Raw genomic sequence first — 25056 nt, 5'->3', positions numbered from 1 at the left:
AAGCCCCGCACAGAGTGCTGTCCGCATCTTTTGTGGACCCATTGAAATGAATGGTTCCGTATACAGACTGTATGCGGAACGCAGAAAACGGCCAGTATACGGAACGCAAAATATGTTAGTGTGAATGAGCCCTTAAACAGATAACTCGGACAATACCTTTAAGGCTCTATTTAGACACCGGCAATGTGCGTTCACTTAATATAAAATGCCTAATCTTGTCCTCAAGTGCGGACAAGAATAGGACATGTTCTATTTTTTTCGGGAACAGAATTGTGGACCCGGAAGTGCGGATCCGCAATTCTGGATCCGGGCAGCACATCGTGCGGCGGACCCATAGAAATGAATGGGTACGCAATTCCGTTCTGCAAAATGCGGAAACGGAATTGCGAACATGTGAATAGAGCCTTACTAAAGGAGGAAGGAATGCTTCTTTGATTGGGAATGCTCTTTGTTTCCCCTCTACTATGACAAGGTCAGCAGCATTGACTACAGCAAGGTTCAGCAACCTCCAGCCGGTGTTGAAACTACAATTCCCAGCATGCTTCATTCATTTTTATTAGCGTTCTAAGAAGAGCAGAGCAAGTATGCATGCTGGGAGTTGTAGTTTCACAACAGCTGGAGTGCCGGAAGTTGCCTACCCCTGGACTACAGCATAACACTGCCTAAAGGAAAAAGTGGTAGTTGCCCATAGCAACCAATCACAGCACAGCTTTCATTTCATATTCTTCTTATGAAAAATGAAAGGTTCACTGTGATTGGTTGCTAAGGGCAACAAAACAGTTTCTATTACAGACAGTTTTTTGTTTTGTTTTTTATAATGCTGTGGAGCTTGTCTGAACTGCTCTACACGGACAAGGCTGTGTGGAGCATCCATTTCTTTCATCCTTCTCTGTACTGAACAGGCGAGACTCTATTCTAGTTAGTTCTAATGGGTCAGTTTGCGCACAGTTGTAGTTTCCGGGGGACTGTTTATGAGGAGGCACCGCTTCCTTGGAGAAGGCGCGATACTTCCGCGTTATGGTTGTGAGAAGCTCCCGGATTGGTTGAGCCACTGTTGTGTCACGTGGCGCGCTGTCCTAACGGGTGCCGTGATAGGACATACTTGTGTAAAAGCGAATCTTCTGGCTTCAGTGTTCATTTAGCGGTAGAGGGGGTAAAGCGGCGCTGCGCGTTTACTGATGGCTGACAGTGGGATGACAGGCAGAGGGGTGAAGCGCAGTGTAAACGTCCTGCTGCAGTGTGAATGGGGCTCCTGCAGCTATGTGGCTTCTAAGATGGAAGAATTCTGCGCTCATGTGTCTGATCACCTGGGAGCCCAACAGCTGAGGACTGGCGAGGAGAACATGGACTGTGAGGGTGAGCTCCTCCTGTGTCGTCCCGGGCAGCACACACAACCTGATTCTCTAGAAACATCACTTCACCTTTAAATAAATGTAAAAAAAATATTCTCCAATTTAAAAAAAATCATGGCTGCCTTCTTCTAGAAACAGTGCCCCCCCCCCCCAATGCACAGGTTATGTGTTGTATTGCAGCTTGATGGGACCGAGCTGCAGTACCAGACGCAGCCTATGGACAGGTGTGGCGCTGTTACAGAATTAGATCGGGCGTGTTTACCAATCCTTTACGACCCCCTTAATAGAAGTCCTCGGGTTGCCCTCTGCGCCATCCAATATGGTTGCCACAGGAGCTGTCACCTAGCTTCCCCGGCCTCCTCATCTCACATGTTATAGCCCTGTCATGGCTGACCTCCGGCGCTCCAGCTGTGGTAAAACTACAACTCCCAAGATGCACACTTGTTCGGCTGTTCTCAGAATTCTATAGAAATGAAGGAAGCATGCTGGGAGTTGTAGTTTCACCACAGCTGGAGCGCCGAAGGTTTAGCCATCACTGTTTATAGCCTATGCCAGGCTAGTCAGGAGAAACTGTGAAGAATGAAATGGGTGCATTGGGGGTCACCCAGGTTTTCTATAACCACCGGGGATGGATCTGTATTGATTTTTGCTGTGGCTGGTGGGAAAGTACCTGGCATATACATTGAGCGTATCCCTAGGCCCCTGATGGAGTTAAAGGGATTGTCCATACTATACTTTTCACTGCGGCGCTGCTCCGTACAGAGAGTTTTTATTTTCAGTGGGTGCCTGTGGTTAACAGATATCACTGTACAGCGGCATCCGTCAGAGAAATCCTATGAAAAATCTGATGTATTCCCGCACCTGTGTCGAGAACGGAGCCCCCCAAGGTGGTGGCTGGAGGACTCCGGTCCCGCCACCACTAAGAGCTCTCCCCATAGAGGTAAATGGGAGCGCACCGCGCATGACCGGACACCACTCCTGTTGACTTTCATGGGCCCGACAGAAATAGCCGAGCCAACGGCCCCATAGAAAATGAATGGAAGGTGGCTGCGCATGCGCAGTGCACTCTCCACCACTTTCGGAGCTTTGCTCTCGATATAGGGCCAGGTCCCAGCGGTGGGACCCGCACCTATAAGACAATGGGGGTGTATCCTAGCGATATTCCACCATTGTCTGTGATGAGACAACCCCTTTAAATCTGATCCACAAACTGCGCAGCGTAAATTGACCTGCGGTGCAGATTTGGAATCTTTAGCTTGTCGATATTTCTGCGGAAAAACCATATGTAGTATTTGCGTTTTTTGTAATGGTTTTTGCTGCAAAACCGCGGCAGACTTTTCTGCGATATTTTTAGGCACTTGTGGACGGACCCTTAGGGGATGTGCACACAGTGCGTATCGCACACAGACTTTCGTGTGGAAAATCCGCAGTGTCATACAGTACCGGCTAAGTAAATGAGATTCTCAAAATCTCAAGCACACAGTACGGAAATGGACCTGCGGTGCGTCAATGGTTTGTGCGGATTTTCAGTGCAGAGTTCACTCTTTTGCTGCGTGATATCGGAGGCAAATCCGCAAGTAATACGTGGGGGATTTGGTGCAGTAAAACAGCATAGCCCGAGCTGGGACTGCTGCCAATTCTCCATAGGCTGGAAGTTTCTTTTACTGGCAATGTCTCATAGATTGTGATGGGAATTTCCAGTATGACCCAGTATGCCCTCCCAGTTTGTATTATACAGTTGCTTACTTTATTCTATTTGCCTTTTCTTGCAGACGAGTTTTGTTGCCTGTGGCAAGACTGCGGCTTTTTCTCCCTGGACAGTCAGGTAGAGCTGTTCCGCCATATTTATTTTCACTGCTACCACACGAAGTTGAAACAGCTGGGACTCCAGGCGTTACAGAGTCAGCCGGACCTCATCCCATGCCAGCTGGACACGCAGAGCCGAAACATGATCCCCGAACTCCAGGAAAGCTTCATATGTATGTGGGACCAGTGTGAGGTGAGCCGCCGAAACATCTAACCCTCTATTTTGCAGCCGTGACTACTCTAGCAACCTACCGCCTGCTTTCCGTCTGTCACCCCTGTGCCATTGCTCCCGAAGCCTCTCTCCTCATCTCTTTGATTTACGTTTTTTCCAGGGTACACGGGGATTGCCCGTACACAGTGAGTCCCAGTTGCCGGATCCACATGTGGATATCCGTTAATTTTTGGGCTGCACCTGAAATGACGGCAAATACTGGCGCAGCCTGGAAAGTAGCGGTAATCTGCCTGCAGATCCTCGTGTGGCGGCATCATGTACAGGCACGCGAACCCATACCAGCCAGAACATTAATACAGTTGAAGTGTGTAATATTGATTATCTCCTGACAATTGTACCTTTCAAGGGGTGCGATATATTAGGCAGCGGGCAAACAGTCCGTTCTTGAAGGTGATGTGTTGGAAGCAGAAAAAATGGGCAAGTGTAAGGGCTCATGCACACGAACATGTGCCGGCTGTTCTGTGCATTGGGGACCGCAGTTACATAATTGTGTCAGATTGTGTCAGAGAAAACGAGCCTTGAGTGCCGGGGAGAGCACTTGGAGGAGGAGCACAGCCCTGAGTGCCGGGGAGAGCACCGGGAGATGGAGCAGCACAGGCCTGAGTGCCGGGGAGAGCATCGGGAGGAGGAGCACAGGCCTGAGTGCCGGGGAGAGCATCGGGAGGAGGAGCTAAGCCCTGAGTGCCGGGGAGAGAACCGGGAGGAGGAGCACGGCCCTGAGTGCCGGGGAGAGCACCGGGAGGAGGAGCACGGCCCTGAGTGCCGGGAGAGCATCGGGAGGAGGAGCACAGCCCTGAGTGCCGGGGAGAGCACCGGGAGGAGGAGCTAAGCCCTGAGTGCCGGGGAGAGAACCGGGAGGAGGAGCACGGCCCTGAGTGCCGGGGAGAGCACCGGGAGGAGGAGCACAGCCCTGAGTGCCGGGGAGAGCACCGGGAGGAGGAGCACAGCCCTGAGTGCCGGGGAGAGAACCGGGAGGAGGAGCACAGCCCTGAGTGCCGGGGAGAGCATCGGGAGGAGGAGCACAGCCCTGAGTGCCGGGGAGAGCACCGGGAGGAGGAGCACGGCCCTGAGTGCCGGGGAGAGCATCGGGAGGAGGAGCACAGCCCTGAGTGCCTGGGCTCGGGCAAAAAGTGGAGGGGGGAGGGCTGCTTTACATGCTGCTATCTCCTGAATGGTAGCAGCTAGTAGCTGGTCTTGTTTGAAAGCTGACAGTCCAGGCTTTCATACAAGACCAGAATGGAGAAATCACTGTTAGAAATCGAGTTGGGAATAATCGCAGGTAAACCCTGTGATATCGTCCCCTGTGCTGAACATATTGCTGACCTTCTGGTATTGTCTGAAAGCTTGGAAAGTCATCTTCCAAACAGTACAAGCCCATATCTCTAGCTGCTACCAAACCAGAGATATGAGCAGCTAAACAGCCCCCCTCACTGTCAGTGTGGAGGAAAATGAGGGAGCAGCTGCAGAGCTGACAGGTGACTATTAAGAGGCTAAAACAAATGCTTACTGATTTCATGTAATTGCAGGGCTTGTCTCTGGTTAGCTGTATGTGAGAGGATACACACTGCTCTGGGGTAGTGGGGGAGGTTATCTGCGTTCTGATTGGTCCTGCTAGTTCATGTGAGGAGAACAAGAGCTTATGGGAAGTGAGGGAAATACAGGATGGCCCCAAGGAAGGGCAAAGATCAGCACAGGAAGAGCAGCAGAGGCCATCTTAGGAAGTTGCTGAAATAGAGGCACAGAGAAATAGGGCTGAATACCGACATCAGGAAGGAAAATAAAGCTTCATGAATATCTTCCCTTCAGCATCACATATGTTAGGAATTTCATTTTTGGTAGTGGCAGTTACACTTTAAGGATAAGACAAATTTATCAAGTGAGGCTACTTTCAGACTGGCGTTTTGGCTTTCCATTTGTGAGATCCATTCGGGGATCTCGTAAGTGGTCCAAAGCGGATCAGTTTTGCCCTAATGCATTCTGAATGGAAAAGGATCCGCTCAGAATGCATTCGTTTGCCTCCTTTCCGTCTCCATTCCGCTCTGGAGGCTGCCTGCAGCGTTTTGCTGCCCGCTTGACGAAGCGGGGCCAAATGGATCTGTCCTGGCACACAATTTAAGTCAACGGGGACGGATCCGTTTTCTCTGACACAATCTGACACAATAGAAAATGGATCCGTCCCTCATTGACTTTTAATGGTGTTCATGACGGATCCGTCATGGCTATAGAAGACCTAATGCAACCGGATCCGTTCATGATGGATGAATGCGGTTGTATTATTATAACGGAAGCGTTTTTTCAGATCCATGACGGATCTGCAAAAAACGCCAATGTGAAAGTAGCCTAACATGAGACATTTGATAAATGTGGAATAAAGTACACAGAGCAGACTCAAGCAGAACTGACATCAACTTTTCCCCTCTTGATAAATCTAACCCATTATGTGTTTGTTTTTTATGCGCTGTGTAAGGGTGGGTTCACACTAGCGTTAGGGATTCCATTATGGCTTTCCGTTATGGATTCCGTTATAACCTTGCTATAAGACGGAAGGACGGATCCGTTCTTCTGCCCATAGACTTATATTATGACGGAATGCAAAACGGAAGCCATTAAAAGTCTAATAAAAATCTATGGGAATCAAAACGGATCCGTCTGGTTCCCGTTTTGATGTCGACAGGACTTTGTTTTCCGTCTTGCATAATGGGACCCAGACGGATCCGTTATGCTTTCCCGTAGACTTCTATTAGGACGGTGAGCAAACGGAATGCCTTTTTAAAGGCTTCCGTTTTGCATTCTGTCTGGGCATTCCGTTATTTTCTGTTATAACCATGTAATAACGGAAAGCTGTGAATCTACCCTTACATGTAATAAGTAAATGAAACATTGTTGCAGGTTGTGTTTATTTATTTACTGTTATGGCTTTTTTTATATTGTGGACACAGAGTTTGCTTCATAATTATGTTGCCTTTTTAAATCCCGTAAAGCTCGCCATACACTGCAGACAGTGGTCAGATGAACAGGCTATTTCTCCTTCCTTCCTCTTAGGCTACTTTCACACTAGCGTTTTAGTTTTCCGATATTGACATTCGTCATAGGGGCTCAATACTGGAAAAAAATGATTCACTTTTGTCCCCATTCATTGTCAATAGGGACAAAACTGAACTGAACGGAGTAATCCAAAATGCATTCCGTTCCATTTAGTTCAGTTCTCATACCGGAGAGCAATCCGCAACATGTTGTAGTTTGCTTTCCGTCCTGGGATGCGGAGCAAGATGGATCTGTCATGACCCACAATGAAATTCAATGGGGATGGATCCGTTTTCTCTGCCACAATAGAAAACAGATCCGTCCTTTATTGACTTTCAATGGAGTTCATGACTGATCCGTCTTGGCTATGTTAAAGATAATACAACCGGATTCGTTCATAACGGATGCAGACGGTTGTATTATCAGTAACGGAAGCGCTTTTGTTGAACCCTGCCAGACCCAGTAAAAACGCAAGTGTGAAAGTAGCCTTACACATGCATACTGGGCTTGTCGTGGTGTGCATGTGTTTTCAGTAATCCAGCAGACCCATGCTTCTTATCCCAGTCATCTGCAATTGGAGGTGAGTCTAATGTGAAAATGCAGTACAATCTGCGGGCACCATGTTATAGAGCAGGATTTGCTGAGCAGATTGATAGTTATATGGGAAAAGATTCAGTAAAACCTGTAATTTATACATTTATATCTCTGCTTCTTGACCTCAGTTATACAGGGGGCCATCTTGCCAGTGAGTGATAGCATTCTTTGTGTACGTGTGTTTACAGAGATAGCGGTTGTTCATTGACAGCCGTACACAGGGTGGTCTTATAAATCTGTCAGCATAATCAACCCTATTAAGCCTGACACACTGTCTGATAGGGCTGATCATGCTTATAAAAACAATGCCTCGTTTGTGTCTGTACGATGCACTGTTTCAGAGAAAACTGCGCTTTTGTTAATATGTTAGTATTAGCTATTTGGAGCACCAAGGGGCCGGCCACAACACTCTGGCAGCCTTAACCACTTTCCCCCACCCCACCCTTGGATCCCACAAGGTCTCTGGCCCTGTCGATCCAGGGAAGGGGGGAGTGGCTAAGGCTGCAGAAGTGTTCACAAACTAGTGCTGCAAGTACTCTGGCCAGCCCCTTGGTACTGAATCTTTAACCACAAAACTATATATAAATCTGTTCAGCTCTTCCTGCTGTAAAAACCTGCTGCCTACAGATTGCACAGTGACAGGCTCCCTTTATACATCCATCTGCTCAGCTCCTCCTGCTCTATAACCTGCTGCCTGCAGATTACATGGTGACAGGTTCTCTTCATAGATCCATCTGCTCAGCTCCTCCTGCTCTATAACCTGCTGCCTGCAGATTACATAGTGACAGGTTCTCTTTATACATCCATCTGCTCAGCTCCTCCTGCTCTATAACCTGCTGCCTGCAGATTACATGGTGACAGGTTCTCTTTATAGATCCATCTGCTCAGCTCCTCCTGCTCTATAACCGGCTGCCTGCAGATTACACGGTGACAGGTTCTCTTTATACATCCATCTGCTCAGCTCCTCCTGCTCTATAACCGGCTGCCTGCAGATTGCACAGTGACAGGCTCCCTTTATACATCCATCTGCTCAGCTCCTCCTGCTCTATAACCTGCTGCCTGCAGATTACATGGTGACAGGTTCTCTTCATAGATCCATCTGCTCAGCTCCTCCTGCTCTATAACCTGCTGCCTGCAGATTACATGGTGACAGGTTCTCTTTATAGATCCATCTGCTCAGCTCCTCCTGCTCTATAACCGGCTGCCTGCAGATTACATGGTGACAGGTTCTCTTTATACATCCATCTGCTCAGCTCCTCCTGCTCTATAACCGGCTGCCTGCAGATTACACGGTGACAGGTTCTCTTTATACATCCATCTGTTCAGCTCCTCCTGCTCTATAACCTTCTGCCTGCAGATTACATGGTGACAGGTTCTCTTTATACATCCATCTGCTCAGCTCCTCCTGCTCTATAACCGGCTGCCTGCAGATTACACGGTGACAGGTTCTCTTTATACATCCATCTGTTCAGCTCCTCCTGCTCTATAACCGGCTGCCTGCAGATTGCGTTGCACATTATGTGGTGACAGGTCCTCCTTAACGGATGTTGATGCCTCCTGGTCACGATTTTGTGTCTCTGACAGGTTAATGAACGGTAATGTTTTTTACAGTTGTCTGTGAATTTTTGCCTAATTTTGAAGGCGTCAGTTTACCCCTTGTTTTCCCTCCCATTAGAGCACGTTTGACAACGCTGAATGGTACTACAGGCATGTTGACTCTCACGGCCTGAGCACGGAATATGAAGTCGCTGGTAAAGAGAACCGCGTTTTGATGTGCGGGTGGAAAGGTGAGGTTAAGGTTACTTCTTTACTGACCTTTGCGTTGTGATTTTGTATGCTCCTATGTCTGGACCTTCTCTGTTTTTTATTTTCTCCTTCTGACTTCACAGACTGTGACTGTTCCTGTAAAAGTCGATGCAAGCTACGAGAGCACCTGCGAAGCCACACGCAAGAAAAAGTCGTGTCTTGTCCAAACTGTGGGGGCATGTTTTCCAACAATACTAAATTCTATGATCACCTGAGACGGCAAACCTCTTTAGATCGTAAGTCTGACATCCACTAGTAATCTAAGAGATACTTCTAGATCCTTCCTGAGAAAATCTTTACAGTACAGGTTGGTATTTTGTATGTACAGATCCAATTTTGCTATGTTACAGGTAAGGCTACATGCACACGACGTGAAAAACGGCCATGTGACGGCGGTTTTCAGAACCATTGCAGTCTGAGGGGGCTATTTAATGTGACCGTTTTTAGATAGGAGTGCACCCATGTAAAGGCCATTAAAAAATGGGTACACTAGAACAATATGGCCTTTTTAGGGGGTTAAAAAAACAAAACGAAACCTCATCCGCTTGCACGCACAGAGGTAGTCCCCTCTCTTGATTGGAAAGGACCTGTGCTCAGTGTGATGACATCACCACGCACTCATGTTGGGAGCATGCGGTGACATCATCATCATGATGAGCGGAGGTCCTTCGGCAGGTCCTTTTCCATCTGTGCATGCAAGTGGACAAGGTGAGTATTTTTTTGCTAAAACAAAACATTACATCTGGGGGTCACTATGGGGGATATTATTACTGCAGGGGTCACTATGGGGAACATTATTACAGATGGGGCCACTATGGGGGACATTATTACTGCTAGGGGCCACTAAAGGGGACATTATTACAGATGGGGCCACTATGGGGAACATTATTACTGCTGGGGGCCACTATGGGGGGGGACATTATGGGTACTGCAGGGGTTGAGATCTTTATAAAAAAAAAAAAGCCAATGAAAGTTAAACGTTTTTCATGGCCATTTTTAACTGCCATGAACAATGAGTGCAAAATGGCCATTAAAAACTGACTGATGGACAGAAAATGGATGCACAATTGGTTGAAAGATCGCCATGAAAAACTGACAATGTGTCCATTTTTAACAGAAGGTTTTTTTCACTGTTGTGTGCATGTAGCCCAAAGGTTTACAAATCAAATCAACTATTTCAAAGGAAGACGTAGCTACCAAATAATTTACAATACCGCGTGGTTCCTGGGCAATATCTTCCCTCCCTAGCAGCGGGGACTGAACGCGATGGAGGTCCATAGTAAGGCCCCTTTCACACGGGGGAGTATTCCGCGCGGATGTGATGCGTGAGTTGAACGCATTGCACCCGCACTGAATCCCGACCCATTCATTTCTATGGGGCTGTTCACATGAGCGGTGATTTTCACGCATCACTATTTTGTGTGTTTTTCACGTAACGCAGGCCCCATAGAAATAAATGGGGTTGCGTGAAAATCGCAAGCAAGTGCAGATGCGATGCGATTTTCACGCACGGTTGCTAGGAGACGATCGGGATGGAGACCCGATCATTATTATTTTCCCTTATAACCATGTTATAAGGGAAAATAATACAATCTACAGAACACCGATCCCAAGCCCGAACTTCTGTGAAGAAGTTCGGGTTTGGGTACCAAACATGCGTGATTTTTCTCACGCGAGTGCAAAACGCATGACAATGTTTTGCACTCGCGCTGAAAAATCGTGCGTGTTCCCGCAATGCACTCGCACATTTTCTTGCAACGCCTGTGTGAAAGAGGCCTTATACTGCAGGTCCCATGTCTCCACCCTTGGGCTGTGCCTGCTGTTATGTCGGCCTGGACATATTCACGTCCCTCCTTCACACTGTCAGGCTAAACAAATCACTAACTGAGGGGGGTGAAAAGGCGGTTTATGGGCATGTTCACTCAGCTGTAGGCTTCCCATTGTGAAACATGGCGTTAGTGCATATGACATGTTTTTTTTTTATTTTTTTTTTTAATATGAATTGAATTCCACATCACGGAAGAAAATAATTGACTGTCAGCTCTTGTGGATAGGCACACGAGAAAAGGCCACATTGAATGATGCTAATTTGCTGTGGATTTTATAGTTGTGCAAACTTTTTTTTTTCAATATTGGCTACACCATATGGGTATATTTTAAAAATGAAAACACTTTAGAAAAAAGGCATCTGTCACCACATTTAGCAGCATTAGGCCTCATTCACACGTCCGTGTCTGTGCTCAGATCCATGAGGAGGTGGGCAGTGATGCATCCGTGAAGGATCTGTGTTGGGTCAATGTGTCCGTTTTTTGCTGTCCGTGTGTCATCCGTGTTTCACGGACACTGAACAGCTGAAAAATAATTTTCAAAGCATCTCTTCCTAATGTTCTGTGAAACATGGATGGCATCCGTGTTGCATCCATGGTTTTCACGGACCCATAGGCTACAATGGGCGTGATGGATCCGTAAACATGGACAAAATAGAGCATGCTTTTGTGCTAAAAAAAAACAAAACGGACCATGGTAAAAAAACTTATTAAAATACATTAGAAAGAAAGGGAATGTGTGCTGTCCGTGGGGAACACGTACAGCACACGTCTGTACTGAAGTGTGAATGAGGCTTTAATCCCGCTGATATGCACTTGTCTGAATGTAATGCTGCTGGTCCCATCTCCTTAGATGGCTGCAGTCTGTGGAAAATCGCTGTTTTATAATATGAAAATGAGCCCTTAGGTGCAACCGGGATGGTGCCGTTGCATCGAGAGGCTCTGCTCCCTGTCTTCTACGCAGCGCCCCCACCGCTAAGACCGACAGGCCAGGCAGTGAAGACATATTCATGCCTAGCCCTGAAGTCTCTCGTGAGCACGTTTGGTGCAAGCTCTGTACAGCGATGTAGACAGCCGGGGGCTCCATCCTTGTACGGCTCGTGCGCTGATAGCACTGCCTGTGTGTCTTAGCGACGGGGGCGCAGCATAGGAGATTGGGAGTGGAGCCGCTGGGTGCAACGGTACAGCCCTTGTTGCACTAAGGTGCTCATTTACATATTATCAAACCGATTTTCTACCGATTATGAGGGTCTGAGTGCTGAGACCCCCTCACACGATCACTAGACCGAGGAGAGAGAAGCACTCGGATATCACGCTCTCTCTTCTTGTTGCAGTAGGTGGGCTCAATAGAAAGACTGAGACTCTTTGGATGCCGTCTCCTGCAGCGAGGAGAGAAGTGTAACCGCTTCTGTCTCCTCGTTTTAGTGATAATTGGGGGTCTCTGCATTCAAACTCCCACCAATCAAAACCTTTTAATAACAATTAAAGTTAAATAAAATAATAATAATAATAAAAAATTGCACAGTAGAAAAGAAAAAGAAAAAAAAAAGAAAATGAAAATGTCCCTGCACTTTAAAAAATCTTTTGATGTCCTAGTACAGTGCAAACTTCAGCTGTGGTGAAACTACAACTCCTAGCATGAACCATTTGCATCTATGGGAGTTCAAAGAACGGCAAAGCAAGTGTGCATGCTGGGAGTTGTAGTTTCTTTGAGAGGTTGCGGACACTGAACTAAGGTTTTTCAAAGTACAGGGACCCTTTTTTTTTTTTTTTATTATTTTATTTAACTTGAATTATTATTATTATTATTATTATTTTTAGTCCCACTTTGGGGACTAATGTGATCACTGCTACTAAAGAATAATTGCCTGTGAGTAAAAAAACAATATAATAATAATCCTGTCACAAGTGAACAGAAGACAAGCAAAATAAAAATGCATCGGCCGCGGAGATTAGAGACTCGTATAGTAAAAAACAAAAAATTTAAAATGAGGTGTCCCTAGTTAGTTGTGTATATATTGTATATCGTCTATGGATGGAGGAGCTGTGCAACGGCCAAGAAAGCAGATGTCTTCAACTTCTCAGCAGTTCTGGCTGTCCTGTGTCGTGTAGTTCCACCCTGTATGTATACTCACTATTTCCACATTAAGACGTACACTCGCTGCATACATAAATTACATGAAAACATACAGTACACACAGACATACCTGTTACATACGCACCGAAGCATTACATGCTCTTCTGTACGTACCTAGCACTCGTGGGAGGCTGCGCTGATACATACGCAGTATGTAGGCGTCAGTGGCCGGTTATAATAGTTACTTCCCGGGTCCCAGGCAGTCTCTCAGTATGCCCCCTTTATTACTCACCATTGTAGTCAGGACTGCTGCGGATTTATCATTTCTTTGTCTTCCCTCTACACTACCTGCAGAACATAGGTTCCAGTGCACACATTGCTCCAAGAGATTTGCGACAGAACGCCTGCTGCGGGACCACATGCGAAACCATGGTACGTGTTCGATTCATATATATATATTAGCAATACTTGTATATTAGGCTACTTTCACGCTTGTGTTGTAAATTTCGGTATTGAGGTCCGGCAGAGGATCTCAACACCGACATTAAACTGATCCGTTTTGACTTTGCACATCAGGATGCATCTGTTCAGGATGAGTTTGTGTGAAATCAAAACGGAAAAAATCAGTTATTTTAAGCATCTAAAAAAAAACTGATCTGTCACCATTGACTTGCATTGTTTTCTGTGCTGGATCAGTTTTTGTTCCGTTTTTAGAACTGGACACAAAACATAATTCTGAAGGAACAGAAGACATTCTGATGCATCCTGAACGGATCTCTTTCCATTCAGAATGCATGAGGACGAAACGGAAAAGTAGCCTTATAAATATGTTACTGTTTTCAAATTTTTTTTGCATCAGAACTTAAAGGCTATGTACACCTTTGGGGACAGACTTTTTTTTTATGATTGCATTTGACTCATTTGAGGCTAAAAATAACTTTTTCAATTGGTCTTTATTGAAAATATTAAGCCATTCTGTGACAAAGGGTTAACTGTTTTTCTAGCTGTGTGCATCCTACTTTCACTTCGTGGGTTAAACCTTATCTCTAAATTACTAAATTGTCATAAACACTTATTTAAGACACATTCTTATCAGTAAGATAAGGATTGAGCTTTGAGTGTTTATAACAGGGGTAGGCAACCTCAGGCACTCCAGCTGCTGTGAAACTACAATTCCCAGCATGCTCCATTCACGTCTATGGATGCTATGCATGCTGTGAGTTGTAGTATCACAGCAGCTGGAGTGCCGGAGGTTGCCTACCCCTGGTTTATAAGGTCAGAGAGAAGAGATAAGGAGGCTGTCAGCTCCCTGCCTGACAGAGCAGAGAAAATTCAGATCCTGCTAGTAGCATCTCGGCTCTGTACAGAGAAAAGGACTCCATATTTTTTTAAAAATAAAGACCAATTGAAAAAATGATTTTTAGCTCATAATAAGCACAATGCACCAATTAAAAATTTGCCCATAAAGGTGTACATAGCCTTTAAAATTTTTTGAGATTATATATTAATGGATTAAGCTGGTTCTCTGGGTTATAGATACCGATGATCTATTCTTAGGTTAGGTCATCAGTATCAGATTGGTGGGGGTCCGACACCCAGCACCACATTTGGGCAGTTATTCTCAGCAGTCGCTGGAAACTGTGCAGACTCTGTCCACTGTGTAGTGTCTGGCACCAGTGTACTGCAGCTGAGCTGCCATTCACTTGGCATCTGCAGTACCCCGGCTCGGCCACTGCACAGTGCAGGAACCTTCTGCTTTCGGCTCCTTTCACTGCATAGTCTCCGGTGCCGGACGGCAGCTGTCCGAAACAGCCGATCAGTAGGGGATGGGGTGTCGGGTGTCAAACCCCTACTGATCGGATGTTGATGATCTATCCTGAAGATAGGTCATCAATATCTAAGTCCCGTAAAACCTCTACAACATCCTTCAACACCTACCACACTGTGCAAGCTCCTCCCTATACGTAGTCATCATAAGAATTCAGTATTCTCTTTGTACAGACCAGGGATGCTCAACCTGCGGCCCTCCACCTGTTCCAAAACTTCAACGCCCAGCATGCACTGATGGCTGTATGCTGCCCAGGCATGATGGAAATTGTAGTTTTGCAACAGCTGGAGGGCCGCAGGTTGCAGTGCACGCATAAAACAGGAAGCATTTCTTGCGTACGTCATAACCTCCGCTCCGCTCTGTTTTGCAGTGAATCATTATAAGTGCCCCTTGTGTGATATGACCTGTCCGCTTCCTTCTACCTTACGGACCCATATCCGCTTCCGACACAGTGACGAGCGCCCATATAAATGTCAGCATTGTGAGTACAGGTGAGTGCTCAAGTGTTCAGAGACAGTACATCCATACTAAGCACTGCGGAGAACGTCTATGAAGAGCGAGTATGAAGCCCCTCCTGAGTGTGCTGCGGCCATCTTTCTTACCTGCAGCATGCTCCCAACAGAGACTAATGGCAGATCACTAAATGGTTCGGGGCTCGAGTGTTCCGGTTGGTCCTTGTACCCCAGAGACCCAAATATACAACTTGTATAGGTAGTAATTATAATTGATAACAGTCGGATATTTAATAACTCTATTTCTAATGGCAGTTGTTGTTTGTTTTTTTTTAACACCATTTCACATCCCTACCACTAAAAAGAAAAGAATTACAAATCCGTAAAACAGAAAAACAATAGGTAGACTTGGGACCAGATTTATGGATAGTGTCATACTTTACACTCTCACATTCCTAATTCTAGAAGTTTTTAGCTCGTAGTCCTTTGTAAATTTGGAGTATCGTAAATACTGCACCAGATTTAAGCTAGAATTCTGTTCATGTGCCATAAATTTGTTCCAAAAAATTGTGTCCGTGCACCAAAAATACTGTCTAGTGTGTTTTACGCCACCTATAAGTTGGTGTAGTTTCACTCCAAAAATGCGCCAAAACTATGGCACATGGAGGTGCATTTAGGTCACACCCCTTTCCTGCAGAGCCACACCCTTTTTCTGTAAAGCCGCAGCCCCTTGCTGATTGAGGTATAAAATGCTTAGGAAAGCGTGTGAAACAGCATTTTCATTAGTAAATTTGCCCCAATAGGTAAATTCAATCATAAAAGTCTTTATAACCCTCTTTGGCCAGAAGATGGGTGAAAGGACCGCGGTGACCTCACGGTCTATCACTATAAGATGCCTCTAGAAGCTCCCAGTACAGGAAAAGGATACTCAATTAGGGTATGCAATGTGGTGTATGTCAGTTAGGGCCCTTGCACACGACTGTATGCCCTCTGAGATATACGGTCCGTGAGCGGGCCATATGTCCCGGAGCAGCATTGTTCGTGCGAACAGGAGCGCACAGCATCATAGATTACAATGATCTTGTGCACGTCGGGCCGCCTGCGGGGCCATTGTCCTGCACTTTTAAGATCACATGAGTGTGGGACAATAGCCCCCCGCGGGCGGTCCGACGTGCACAGCATCATTGTATCTATCATGCTGCACGCTCCTGTGCGCGCGATTAGTGCCGCTCCGGGACCTATGGCCCGCTCACGGACTGTATATCTCGGAGGACATACGGTCTTGTACAAGGGCCCTTATGCTTGTTGTAATTCAGTAGTAACAGGGCTTGTGCCACCAATACATTTTGTTAAAAATTAAGCATGAAACACTAGTTACTTTTGTCATTTACTTTCTGATACAGGTGTTTAACCTTTTGCCTACTGCCACACGACTTTATACATGGCGGTGGTAGGCTCTTATTTGTAACCCGACGCATAAAAGTGCCAGGTCACATGGCGATCTGCCAGCACCCCGTGGCTCCCCGCTGTCATTAGACAGTTGCGATCACAGTGAGGCATGCCGAGACCAGCAGTATCGGTCTCGCTGTGTGGTATCCTTGTAGCACCCTGCCCAGATGTCCATATAAGAGTCACTACAGGGGGGCGCTCTCTCGTCAGCGTGATCTGGGTCTGACAGAGTTAAGCGAGACTGTTTGTCCAAGCATCTATTTTATGAAGAGGTGTCAATGAGTGGGTTAAGGGCTAGGTTAAAGTCACCCGCCATAATCAGGATTCCCTCCCTAATTTGGTCTGTATTAGGGGCGAATATGTTTACAAATGTGAACATAGTTTGTCCCACTAGGCCTTTGAGGAGGAGGTATCTACCCTGGGGATCCTGAATGTGGAGCATCTATTTTATATTAAAGAAGACAGAGGCCCGGAGTAATCACGCCTTTACTTCAGCATTATGGCCTCAAAAAGCCACAAAATGAGGCGTTTGCGACTTTTTGGACTTGCATTTTACATCACTCCAGTTTTGAACTATGGGGGACATGGACAGCTATGTTAATGTGCTTCACTCCAGATTTATCACCCTTTTCATTCAGAAAAAAATAAAATAAAATTATATATTTATTGCTTTTAGCAACAGTAAAGTGGAATGTGTGGGTGTCGAACACTTCGTTTTAATGCTGTCTGAGACCTTGGCTTCGTGGAGGCAAAATCTGTTTCACCCAAAGTCGCATGAGGCTTCGGGTGAATTAATTCAGTATTTACTTCTGCATCTTTAAAAACATTTAAAATTAGCAATCCGAGATACCAGCCGGTACCAGACCCGACTTCGGATTCCAAATTTTAAATGTTTTTAAAGATGTAGAAACAAATACTGAATGCATTCCCCGAAGTCTCGCCCTACACCGGTTGAAACGGATTTTGCCTCCACGGAGGCGATGCATTTTAATGCTGTACGGAGACAGGTCTCAGACAGCATTAAAACGAAGTGTCAGAAGGCATCGACTTTGTATCTACAATCCGAAGCGCGATTCGCTCAGGCCTAGCTGTGACCATCACTTATTGTGAATGGTTGATCCCTTGTTATCTATACACAGGTGGTACGTTTCTCCCGTTCCATGTGCGCTTGGCAGCTGAAGGCATCTGTGTTGGTCCCATGTTCATATGTGTGCCCGCATCACGGAGAAAAATTATGTTTTATTATATGCAAATGAGCCTCTAGGAGCAACGGGGGCGTTACCATTACACCTAGAAGCTCTGCTCTCTCTGCAACTGCCGCGTCCTCTGCTTTTTGACAGGACCAGGCAGTGAAAACGTCTTCACACCTGGGTTTCTTGATATCATGTATTTGTATTTTTTTTCTACTTTTATATCTGACATTTGCTATTTTATAGCTGCAAGAATCTGGTTGATCTTAGGAAACATTTGGACACACATAGCAAGTTGCCCGCCTATTGTTGTGAATATGAAGACTGCAGCTTCAGCGCCCGCTCCCTCTGCTCCGTCAAAGCGCATTACAGAAAAGTGCATGAGGTAACTGGGGTCATTGTGTGGGGAATTTGCATTTTTTATTTTTCGGGACTTGTGTAGAGTGTTTTTCAGAGCAAAACATTTATTTCCTTGCATATTTAAAGGGACACATCCATTATAAAGGAGTATTTTTTAACTCCGTATTCTTAGGAAACATTTTTTTTGAATTTTTGCCGTTTTTTCTTTTTTAATTCATCAGTACTACACCATTGTAAATGAAATACAAAGTATTGTCCTTCTGTGAGAGGAGTATGTTATCTGATGGGTAATCCTCATGATAATAGTGTGTGTAGAACTGTTAAAACAGCAGTAGCTTTGTTCTCTTGACCGGCCTAGATAAAGATGTCCACATAAGAGCATTGCATCGATTAGTGTAACATGTGATGCTCTTATTGAGTCACTACAGGGGGCGCTCTCCGGTCAGAGTGTTCTGGGTCTGCGAGACTGTTTGTCAAAGCATCCATTTTATATTGTTATCACGCCTTTACTCCAGAATTCTGGATTCAAAAAGCCACAAAATGAGGCGTTTGGAACTTTTTAGACTTACCTACGCAAAAATATTGCTACTTTTTGCATTTTTACATCCATCACACCAGTTTTGAAATATGGGTGGGCATGTTAATGCGCTTCACTCCAGATTTGTCACTGAGACTTCAGATAGTCCCCTCATTATAAATTTCCCCCATAGAACATATTTAGGTGGTTATGAAATGTGATTAACATATTTATTTTGGTGGAAGTGTCTAATATTTGGTGACTGGTTCTACATCTGAGGTACTTGACCCACTGTGTACATTTAATGACCCTACTGCATAAAGGTTGGTTTCCTGGGAGTTTTGGCATCTGATAAATGGGGTCCAATGCCCCGGGACCCCTGCCGATCAGCTGTTTGAGAAGGCACCGGTGCTTGCAGCAACGCCACGGCATTCTCTCAGCTCACCAAACACATTGTGTAGCGGTTGTGCTTGGTATCACAGCTCAGCCTCATTTACTTCTGAGCTGCGGCTAGGCCACGTGACTGATAAACGTGTCGACACTGGCCTAGGAAAAGCTGAGAGAAGGCCGCGGCGCTACTGTGAGCTCTGGTGTCTTCTCGAACAACTGATCGGCGGGGGTCAAGAGGTAGGTAATCAGTATAAAACTCCCTGAAAACTCCTTTAAGGTACCTTCACGTGTCATGCTCTTAATGGGATTGTCCCAGAATGACAACTTATCACCTATCCTACAGTATGTGTGATCAGTGTACGTCAGACTGCTGAGCCCCCCACCGATCACGAGAATGTTCGAATGGAGCACTGGATGAATGAAGCGGCAAAGCACATGCTCAAAGTCTGAGACTGCCGAAGATAGCAGGACTGGTTTGGTGAATAAGCTGTCATTCTAGGACAACCCCTTTAGGTCCCTCTGCTTCCTACTGTGACAACTAAGAACAGTTTTTTGGGGCCGAACAGCCCTCAGTGCTGCTTAAAGTTGCACTCCCTATTAAAGGGGTTGTCTAGGATTGGAAAAATATGTCTGCCTCGTTTCCTCAATAGCTCCACAACTGTACACCGTTTGTGTGTGGCATTGCAGCTCTGCGCCATTCCCGTCAGTGGAGCTGCATTATCAGACACCCTGGTGCGGTGCTGTTTCAGGAACAAAGCAGTTGTATTTTTCTAATCCCAGACAACCCCTGATATGGTGCTGTTTTTTGGAAGCTAACAGGCTCTCTCATCCGTGTCATTGGGGGACACAGCAAAGACCTTGGGTATAGCTGCTGCCACGCGGGCACTAAGCAAAAAGTGTTAACGCCTCTCACCAGCTATCCCTCTCCTGCGGGCACTGAGCTCACCAGTTTTAGCTTAGTGTCCATAGGAGGCAGATATCTGCTCTGCAGGTCTTGCTTTTACACTCACTTGGGACCAGGGTGGAATTATCCCTCGTTTTACCCACCTCGCAGTACAGCGGGATGCCCCCTACCCTCCCCAGTAGCCAGGACAGAAGAAATGTGACCAAATCCTCCAGCGCCCACGAGCCAAGGCTGGACAAGGGAACGGGAATCAGGTGAGTATGGGAGCACCACCCAAAATCCCACCCGCCGCCCACCTCTGCCTTCTGCAGCTTGGCTGTAGCACAACTGACCCCAGCAAGCCTGTTCCCTCCTGCAGCTATGCTAAGGCACCACTGTCCCCTGCAAGCCCGGTCCTTCCTGCAGCTATGCTGCGACACCACTGGCCCAGCAATTCCGAGACGGGGGAGAGATGCTGCAACAGCCACTACAGGAATTTTTTTTTGCCAGGCTTCCCCCTTTGTGCTCCTTGGCTCCCAGCATCTTCCTTGTTGGTGTATTCTCAGTGGTCGTATCCCTCCTGGGGTGGCCGCTGCTTTTCCCTTTCATGCGTTAGTGTGCCATCTTGGGCTTTCCTCAGTCCCACGCTTCTGCGTTCTTCCCGCCATCTGTCGTTCCGGCAGGAAGCCCTTCTGGTTGGCTCCGCTTCTACTTGAGTTCCCGGCATTGCGACCTTCCAGCCCGCATTGGGTGGGGTGGGAACCATCCTCTGGGGGCGAACATTTTGCGCCCATAAGCTCTCCTCCTCCAGGAGCCTGTGGGTTTCAGCCCCCTTTCATATATTTAAAAAAAAAAAAAAAACACGGCCCACTTAACCCCTGATTCGTTTTCACCTCTTCCACAGGTGGAGTAATTACACCACCTCTGGATATTGACACGTAGACCCCCGACAATGGTCCGTCCATCTGATGCCTTCAACGAAATTTGCAACAGATGAGGGATGCCGGAAGTCATCCTGATGGCATGGCAGGCTGAACAACAAGGTGCCATGCTTCGTGACCCCCGAGTGTTAGTGACACACCTTGGTGATTCCCTGGCACAGGTCCAAGCTGCTATACATATCCCCCCCCTTTTTGCCAAGGGTGGTCTCCTCTTTCCATCTGAATGAGCAGATAGTTCTTCCTTCTTTCTGTCCAGCCCACTCCAAGGAGGAAGCACTCCACACCTTGGATGTGGTCCGAACACTCAAAATCTCCCTCTTTGTAGTTTCTGATGGTCCTCAGCAAGATCTGGCGGCCGCCAAGTCCACTATCGGTCACTGGATCAGGACGTCTATCAGCGTGGCTTATCGTTCCAAGGGCAGAGCACCGCCCCTTCAGATGACGGCCCATTCCTACAGAGTGGTTGGCCATTCTTGGGCGGTATGGCACAAGGTCCACCCTTTGTAAGTGTGCCAGGCAGCTAGGCGGTCTTCCCTAGGCATTTTCACAAGGTTCTATAGGGTGTTGGATGCGCCTCTTGGTCGCAGGGTGCTGTAAGTGGTTGTGCATTGACAGCACTCATGCTGCTCAAGTTATTTCTATCTCTTCCCACCCATAAAGGGTGCTCTAGATGAACGTCCCAAGGTCCCCCAATAACATATATGAGAAAATATAATTTTTTGTTACTCCCTGTAAAATCCCTTCCTCGTCTCGTTCAATGGGGATACGGCACCCGCCCCTCTTGTATATTATCTGTGCACTGCGCATGGTTACCTTTCTTGGGTTGTTTTCCGGTTGGTTCGGATATGTCATAGGGTCATTTTCCTTATTACTCATATTTTTTCTCCTCCTCCTTCCATACAAAACTGATGAGCTCCCTGCCCACAGGAGGGGTATAGCTGGTGGGAGGACTTGACACTTTTGCTTAGTGTCCACCTCTTAGTGGCAGCAGCGTCTTTGCTGCGTCCCCCAATGAACGAGACGAGAAGGATTTTATGATGAGTAACAAAAAAAATTATTATTTTTTTCCCCTGAGGAATTCTGAACAAATCCTTTGTTGGTTGTCAGACTAGGAAGGGTTGTCATGTGAGCATGCATACTCCAGGCTTGTACCGCCAATGACCGATCACTCAGTGACTACTCCTCCCACTGGGTTTGCAATAAAGATTTCCTGAGAAATGTCATGCAATGCTTACACGTCACATAGGCTGTTCTTTCTCGCCCCTTCCCTGCTTCCTAGGGGGATTCAGCTCCCAGGTACAAGTGCCACGTTTGTGAGAAATGCTTCACCCGAGGAAACAACCTGACTGTTCACTTGCGTAAGAAGCATCATTTCAAGTGGCCGTCTGGACACCCTCGATTCAGGTATGTGATACTGTAATCCATCTGTAATATCCGTTCACATTGTACGATGCTGATCTCACACTTCCATGATGAGGGTTCATTCACCCAACGTGGTCATGTCTGTGGAGACAGCAGGGGACACATAGATAATATGTTCCCTGCTAACCTGTGCCCCCATGGTAAAAAAAAATCCTAAACACATTAAAAAAAATATATATATTTTTTTTCACGGTCTTGACGGAAAGGGTTATTCTGGTTAGAGAAATATATCCACTATGCACAGGGGATAACTATTAGATCGGTGGGGGTCTAACCACTGGGACCCCCACCGATCACGAGAATGGGGGCCCATACCCCGTGGGGCCCCTTGAAATTGCCAGAGCGCCTGGTTGGAAGTGCACCGCCACTCCATTCATTTCTGTGGGAGCATTGGATATAGCCGACCTGTGGATAGGGGGTATCTTTCTCTAACTGAAATACCCCTTTAATTGTTTTATTTCAATGTATTTATTCTTACTTTTTTCCCCCATTTTTACGGCTCACTCACGTATTCAGGCATTGACAGGGTTTTCAGTGTCAATTTTTTTCCTGAAGACCATTTCAGATCTTCCTCCAGTGCAAATCCATGATGTGTGAGCCTAGCCTAAAAAAGACCTACACTGTCTTTTTGGGGACACTGTCGAGGGCACAAGGCCCAAGTGCTGAATAAATCTTTAGATGTCTCCTTCTGTTCTTTGGCCTGAGATCTTCCAAGACGAGTGGTGCAAGGCGATCAGCGTGACAAAGTAATGCAATTTTAATTTTAATTTTTTTCAAAGCTTTTCATCCCGAGGAAAGAGATGGAAGGAAACATCTGGTATTTTTTTTTTCCAGAACTTCAAAATTGTTTTCTCAGTTACAAATCGGTGGGGGTCAGCTGACTTCAGTATTGATGATAGATTATCAGAAAACCCTTTTAATTCAGATTTTTATAAGGAAGCAAAATAAAATTGATCTTTTTTTTAAAGAGTCCTCCAGTCTACAGATATTGATGACCGGCTTCGGGATAGGTCATCAATATCGGATCAGTGGGGGGTACGAATCCCGACAGCTGCCTGTGCTGGAGCTCTACACTCTCCAGATCTGGAAGCAGAAAGCTCCGCACACTGTGTAGTGGCCGTGCCAGGATACTGTTCAGCGATCTGATATTGATCACCTACCCACAGGTCATCAATAGACGATCCCTTTAATTCTCTGTTAGGATGGAGCTTTATTATAGATTTCTTGTTTTTCCTTGACAGGTATAAGGAACATGATGACGGCTTTCTACGTTTGCAGCTGGTGAGATATGAAAGTGTAGAACTGACAGAACATCTGATGAAAGAACGGGAGAAGCAGGGAGTGCCCCTGGATGAAGCCCCGACCTGTCTGGTGTTAGGCCAAGGAGCAAGCGCAGGATCTGATGGAGTAGATTATGAGAGGACTGGAGGAGAAAGGACTACAGATTGCTGGCAGAATGATCAGCTGCTCAGTAAAGACATTGCCTCTTAACAAAGGATATAAGGAGGCCCGTATCTGGGACTGTATGTTTTCTGTAGAGATCCTAAACCGAGAGGGTTCAGCGCATCACATTAGTTACCTGCTCTTGCCTCAGTTTAGTATCACAGACCGGATACACAACTTCATGTCCCTCGAGAGCCCAGCAGATGCACTTCAGTAACATTTCACGCTGTTTGGGCCCGTTGTCTGTACTCGGCCCCCAGATGGGGGGGGTAAACTGCACAGATGTCAAGTCCAAAGACTGAAATAGTAAATGTGGTCCACCAATAACTGCATCCTTAGAAGAAAAGATGGCCACACACATTCTGTAGCTGCTGGATGAACACAGCTACTCCTGACCCCCTCATACACCAAGGATTACAGGGAGTGCAGAATTATTAGGCAAGTTGTATTTTTGAGGATTAATTTTATTATTGAACAACAACCATGTTCTCAATGAACCCAAAAAACTCATTAATATCAAAGCTGAATATTTTTGGAAGTAGTTTTTAGTTTGTTTTTAGTTTTAGCTATTTTAGGGGGATATCTGTGTGTGCAGGTGACTATTACTGTGCATAATTATTAGGCAACTTAACAAAAAACAAATATATACCCATTTCAATTATTTATTTTTACCAGTGAAACCAATATAACATCTCAACATTCACAAATATACATTTCTGACATTCAAAAACAAAACAAAAACAGATCAGTGACCAATATAGCCACCTTTCTTTGCAAGGACACTCAAAAGCCTGCCATCCATGGATTCTGTCAGTGTTTTGATCTGTTCACCATCAACATTGCGTGCAGCAGCAACCACAGCCTCCCAGACACTGTTCAGAGAGGTGTACTGTTTTCCCTCCTTGTAAATCTCACATTTGATGATGGACCACAGGTTCTCAATGGGGTTCAGATCAGGTGAACAAGGAGGCCATGTCATTAGATTTTCTTCTTTTATACCCTTTCTTGCCAGCCACGCTGTGGAGTACTTGGACGCGTGTGATGGAGCATTGTCCTGCATGAAAATCATGTTTTCTTGAAGGATGCAGACTTCTTCCTGTACCACTGCTTGAAGAAGGTGTCTTCCAGAAACTGGCAGTAGGACTGGGAGTTGAGCTTGACTCCATCCTCAACCCAAAAAGGCCCCACAAGCTCATCTTTGATGATACCAGCCCAAACCAGTACTCCACCTCCACCTTGCTGGCGTCTGAGTCGGACTGGAGCTCTCTGCCCTTTACCAATCCAGCCACGGGCCCATCCATCTGGCCCATCAAGACTCACTCTCATTTCATCAGTCCATAAAACCTTTAGAAAAATCAGTCTTGAGATATTTCTTGGCCCAGTCTTGACGTTTCAGCTTGTGTGTCTTGTTCAGTGGTGGTAGTCTTTCAGCCTTTCTTACCTTGGCCATGTCTCTGAGTATTG

At 46.2% G+C, this 25056-nt stretch overlaps 1 protein-coding gene across 1 annotated transcript; it reads left to right on the top strand.

Annotated features, from left to right (window-relative positions):
- The first annotated feature begins 1124 nt into the window (after window positions 1-1124).
- Window positions 1125-24003, top strand: LOC122927004 (histone H4 transcription factor). The gene is made up of 9 exons (XM_044278539.1): window positions 1125-1356; window positions 3125-3351; window positions 8684-8795; window positions 8898-9050; window positions 13072-13149; window positions 14916-15036; window positions 17883-18021; window positions 22007-22131; window positions 23391-24003. Exons 1-9 carry the CDS (start codon window positions 1179-1181, stop codon window positions 23638-23640), a joined length of 1383 nt encoding a protein of 460 aa, XP_044134474.1. The 5' UTR covers window positions 1125-1178; the 3' UTR covers window positions 23641-24003.
- The last annotated feature ends 1053 nt before the right edge of the window (window positions 24004-25056 follow it).

The sequence above is a fragment of the Bufo gargarizans genome, chromosome 2 (assembly GCF_014858855.1).
Source record: "Bufo gargarizans isolate SCDJY-AF-19 chromosome 2, ASM1485885v1, whole genome shotgun sequence".
Classification (NCBI taxonomy): domain Eukaryota; kingdom Metazoa; phylum Chordata; class Amphibia; order Anura; family Bufonidae; genus Bufo; species Bufo gargarizans.
This window is presented reverse-complemented; position numbering and strand designations above follow the sequence as displayed.

What these genes read in the sequence shown, in the direction of transcription:
- LOC122927004 (XM_044278539.1), top strand. Translation starts at nt 1,179, where the DNA reads ATGGCTGACAGTGGGATGACAGGCAGAGGGGTGAAGCGCAGTGTAAAC. An exon ending in GTATGTGGGACCAGTGTGAG is followed by an intron (nt 3,352 to 8,683) that starts GTGAGCCGCCGA and finishes CCCTCCCATTAG; the next exon opens with AGCACGTTTGACAACGCTGA. An exon ending in TTTGATGTGCGGGTGGAAAG is followed by an intron (nt 8,796 to 8,897) that starts GTGAGGTTAAGG and finishes CTGACTTCACAG; the next exon opens with ACTGTGACTGTTCCTGTAAA.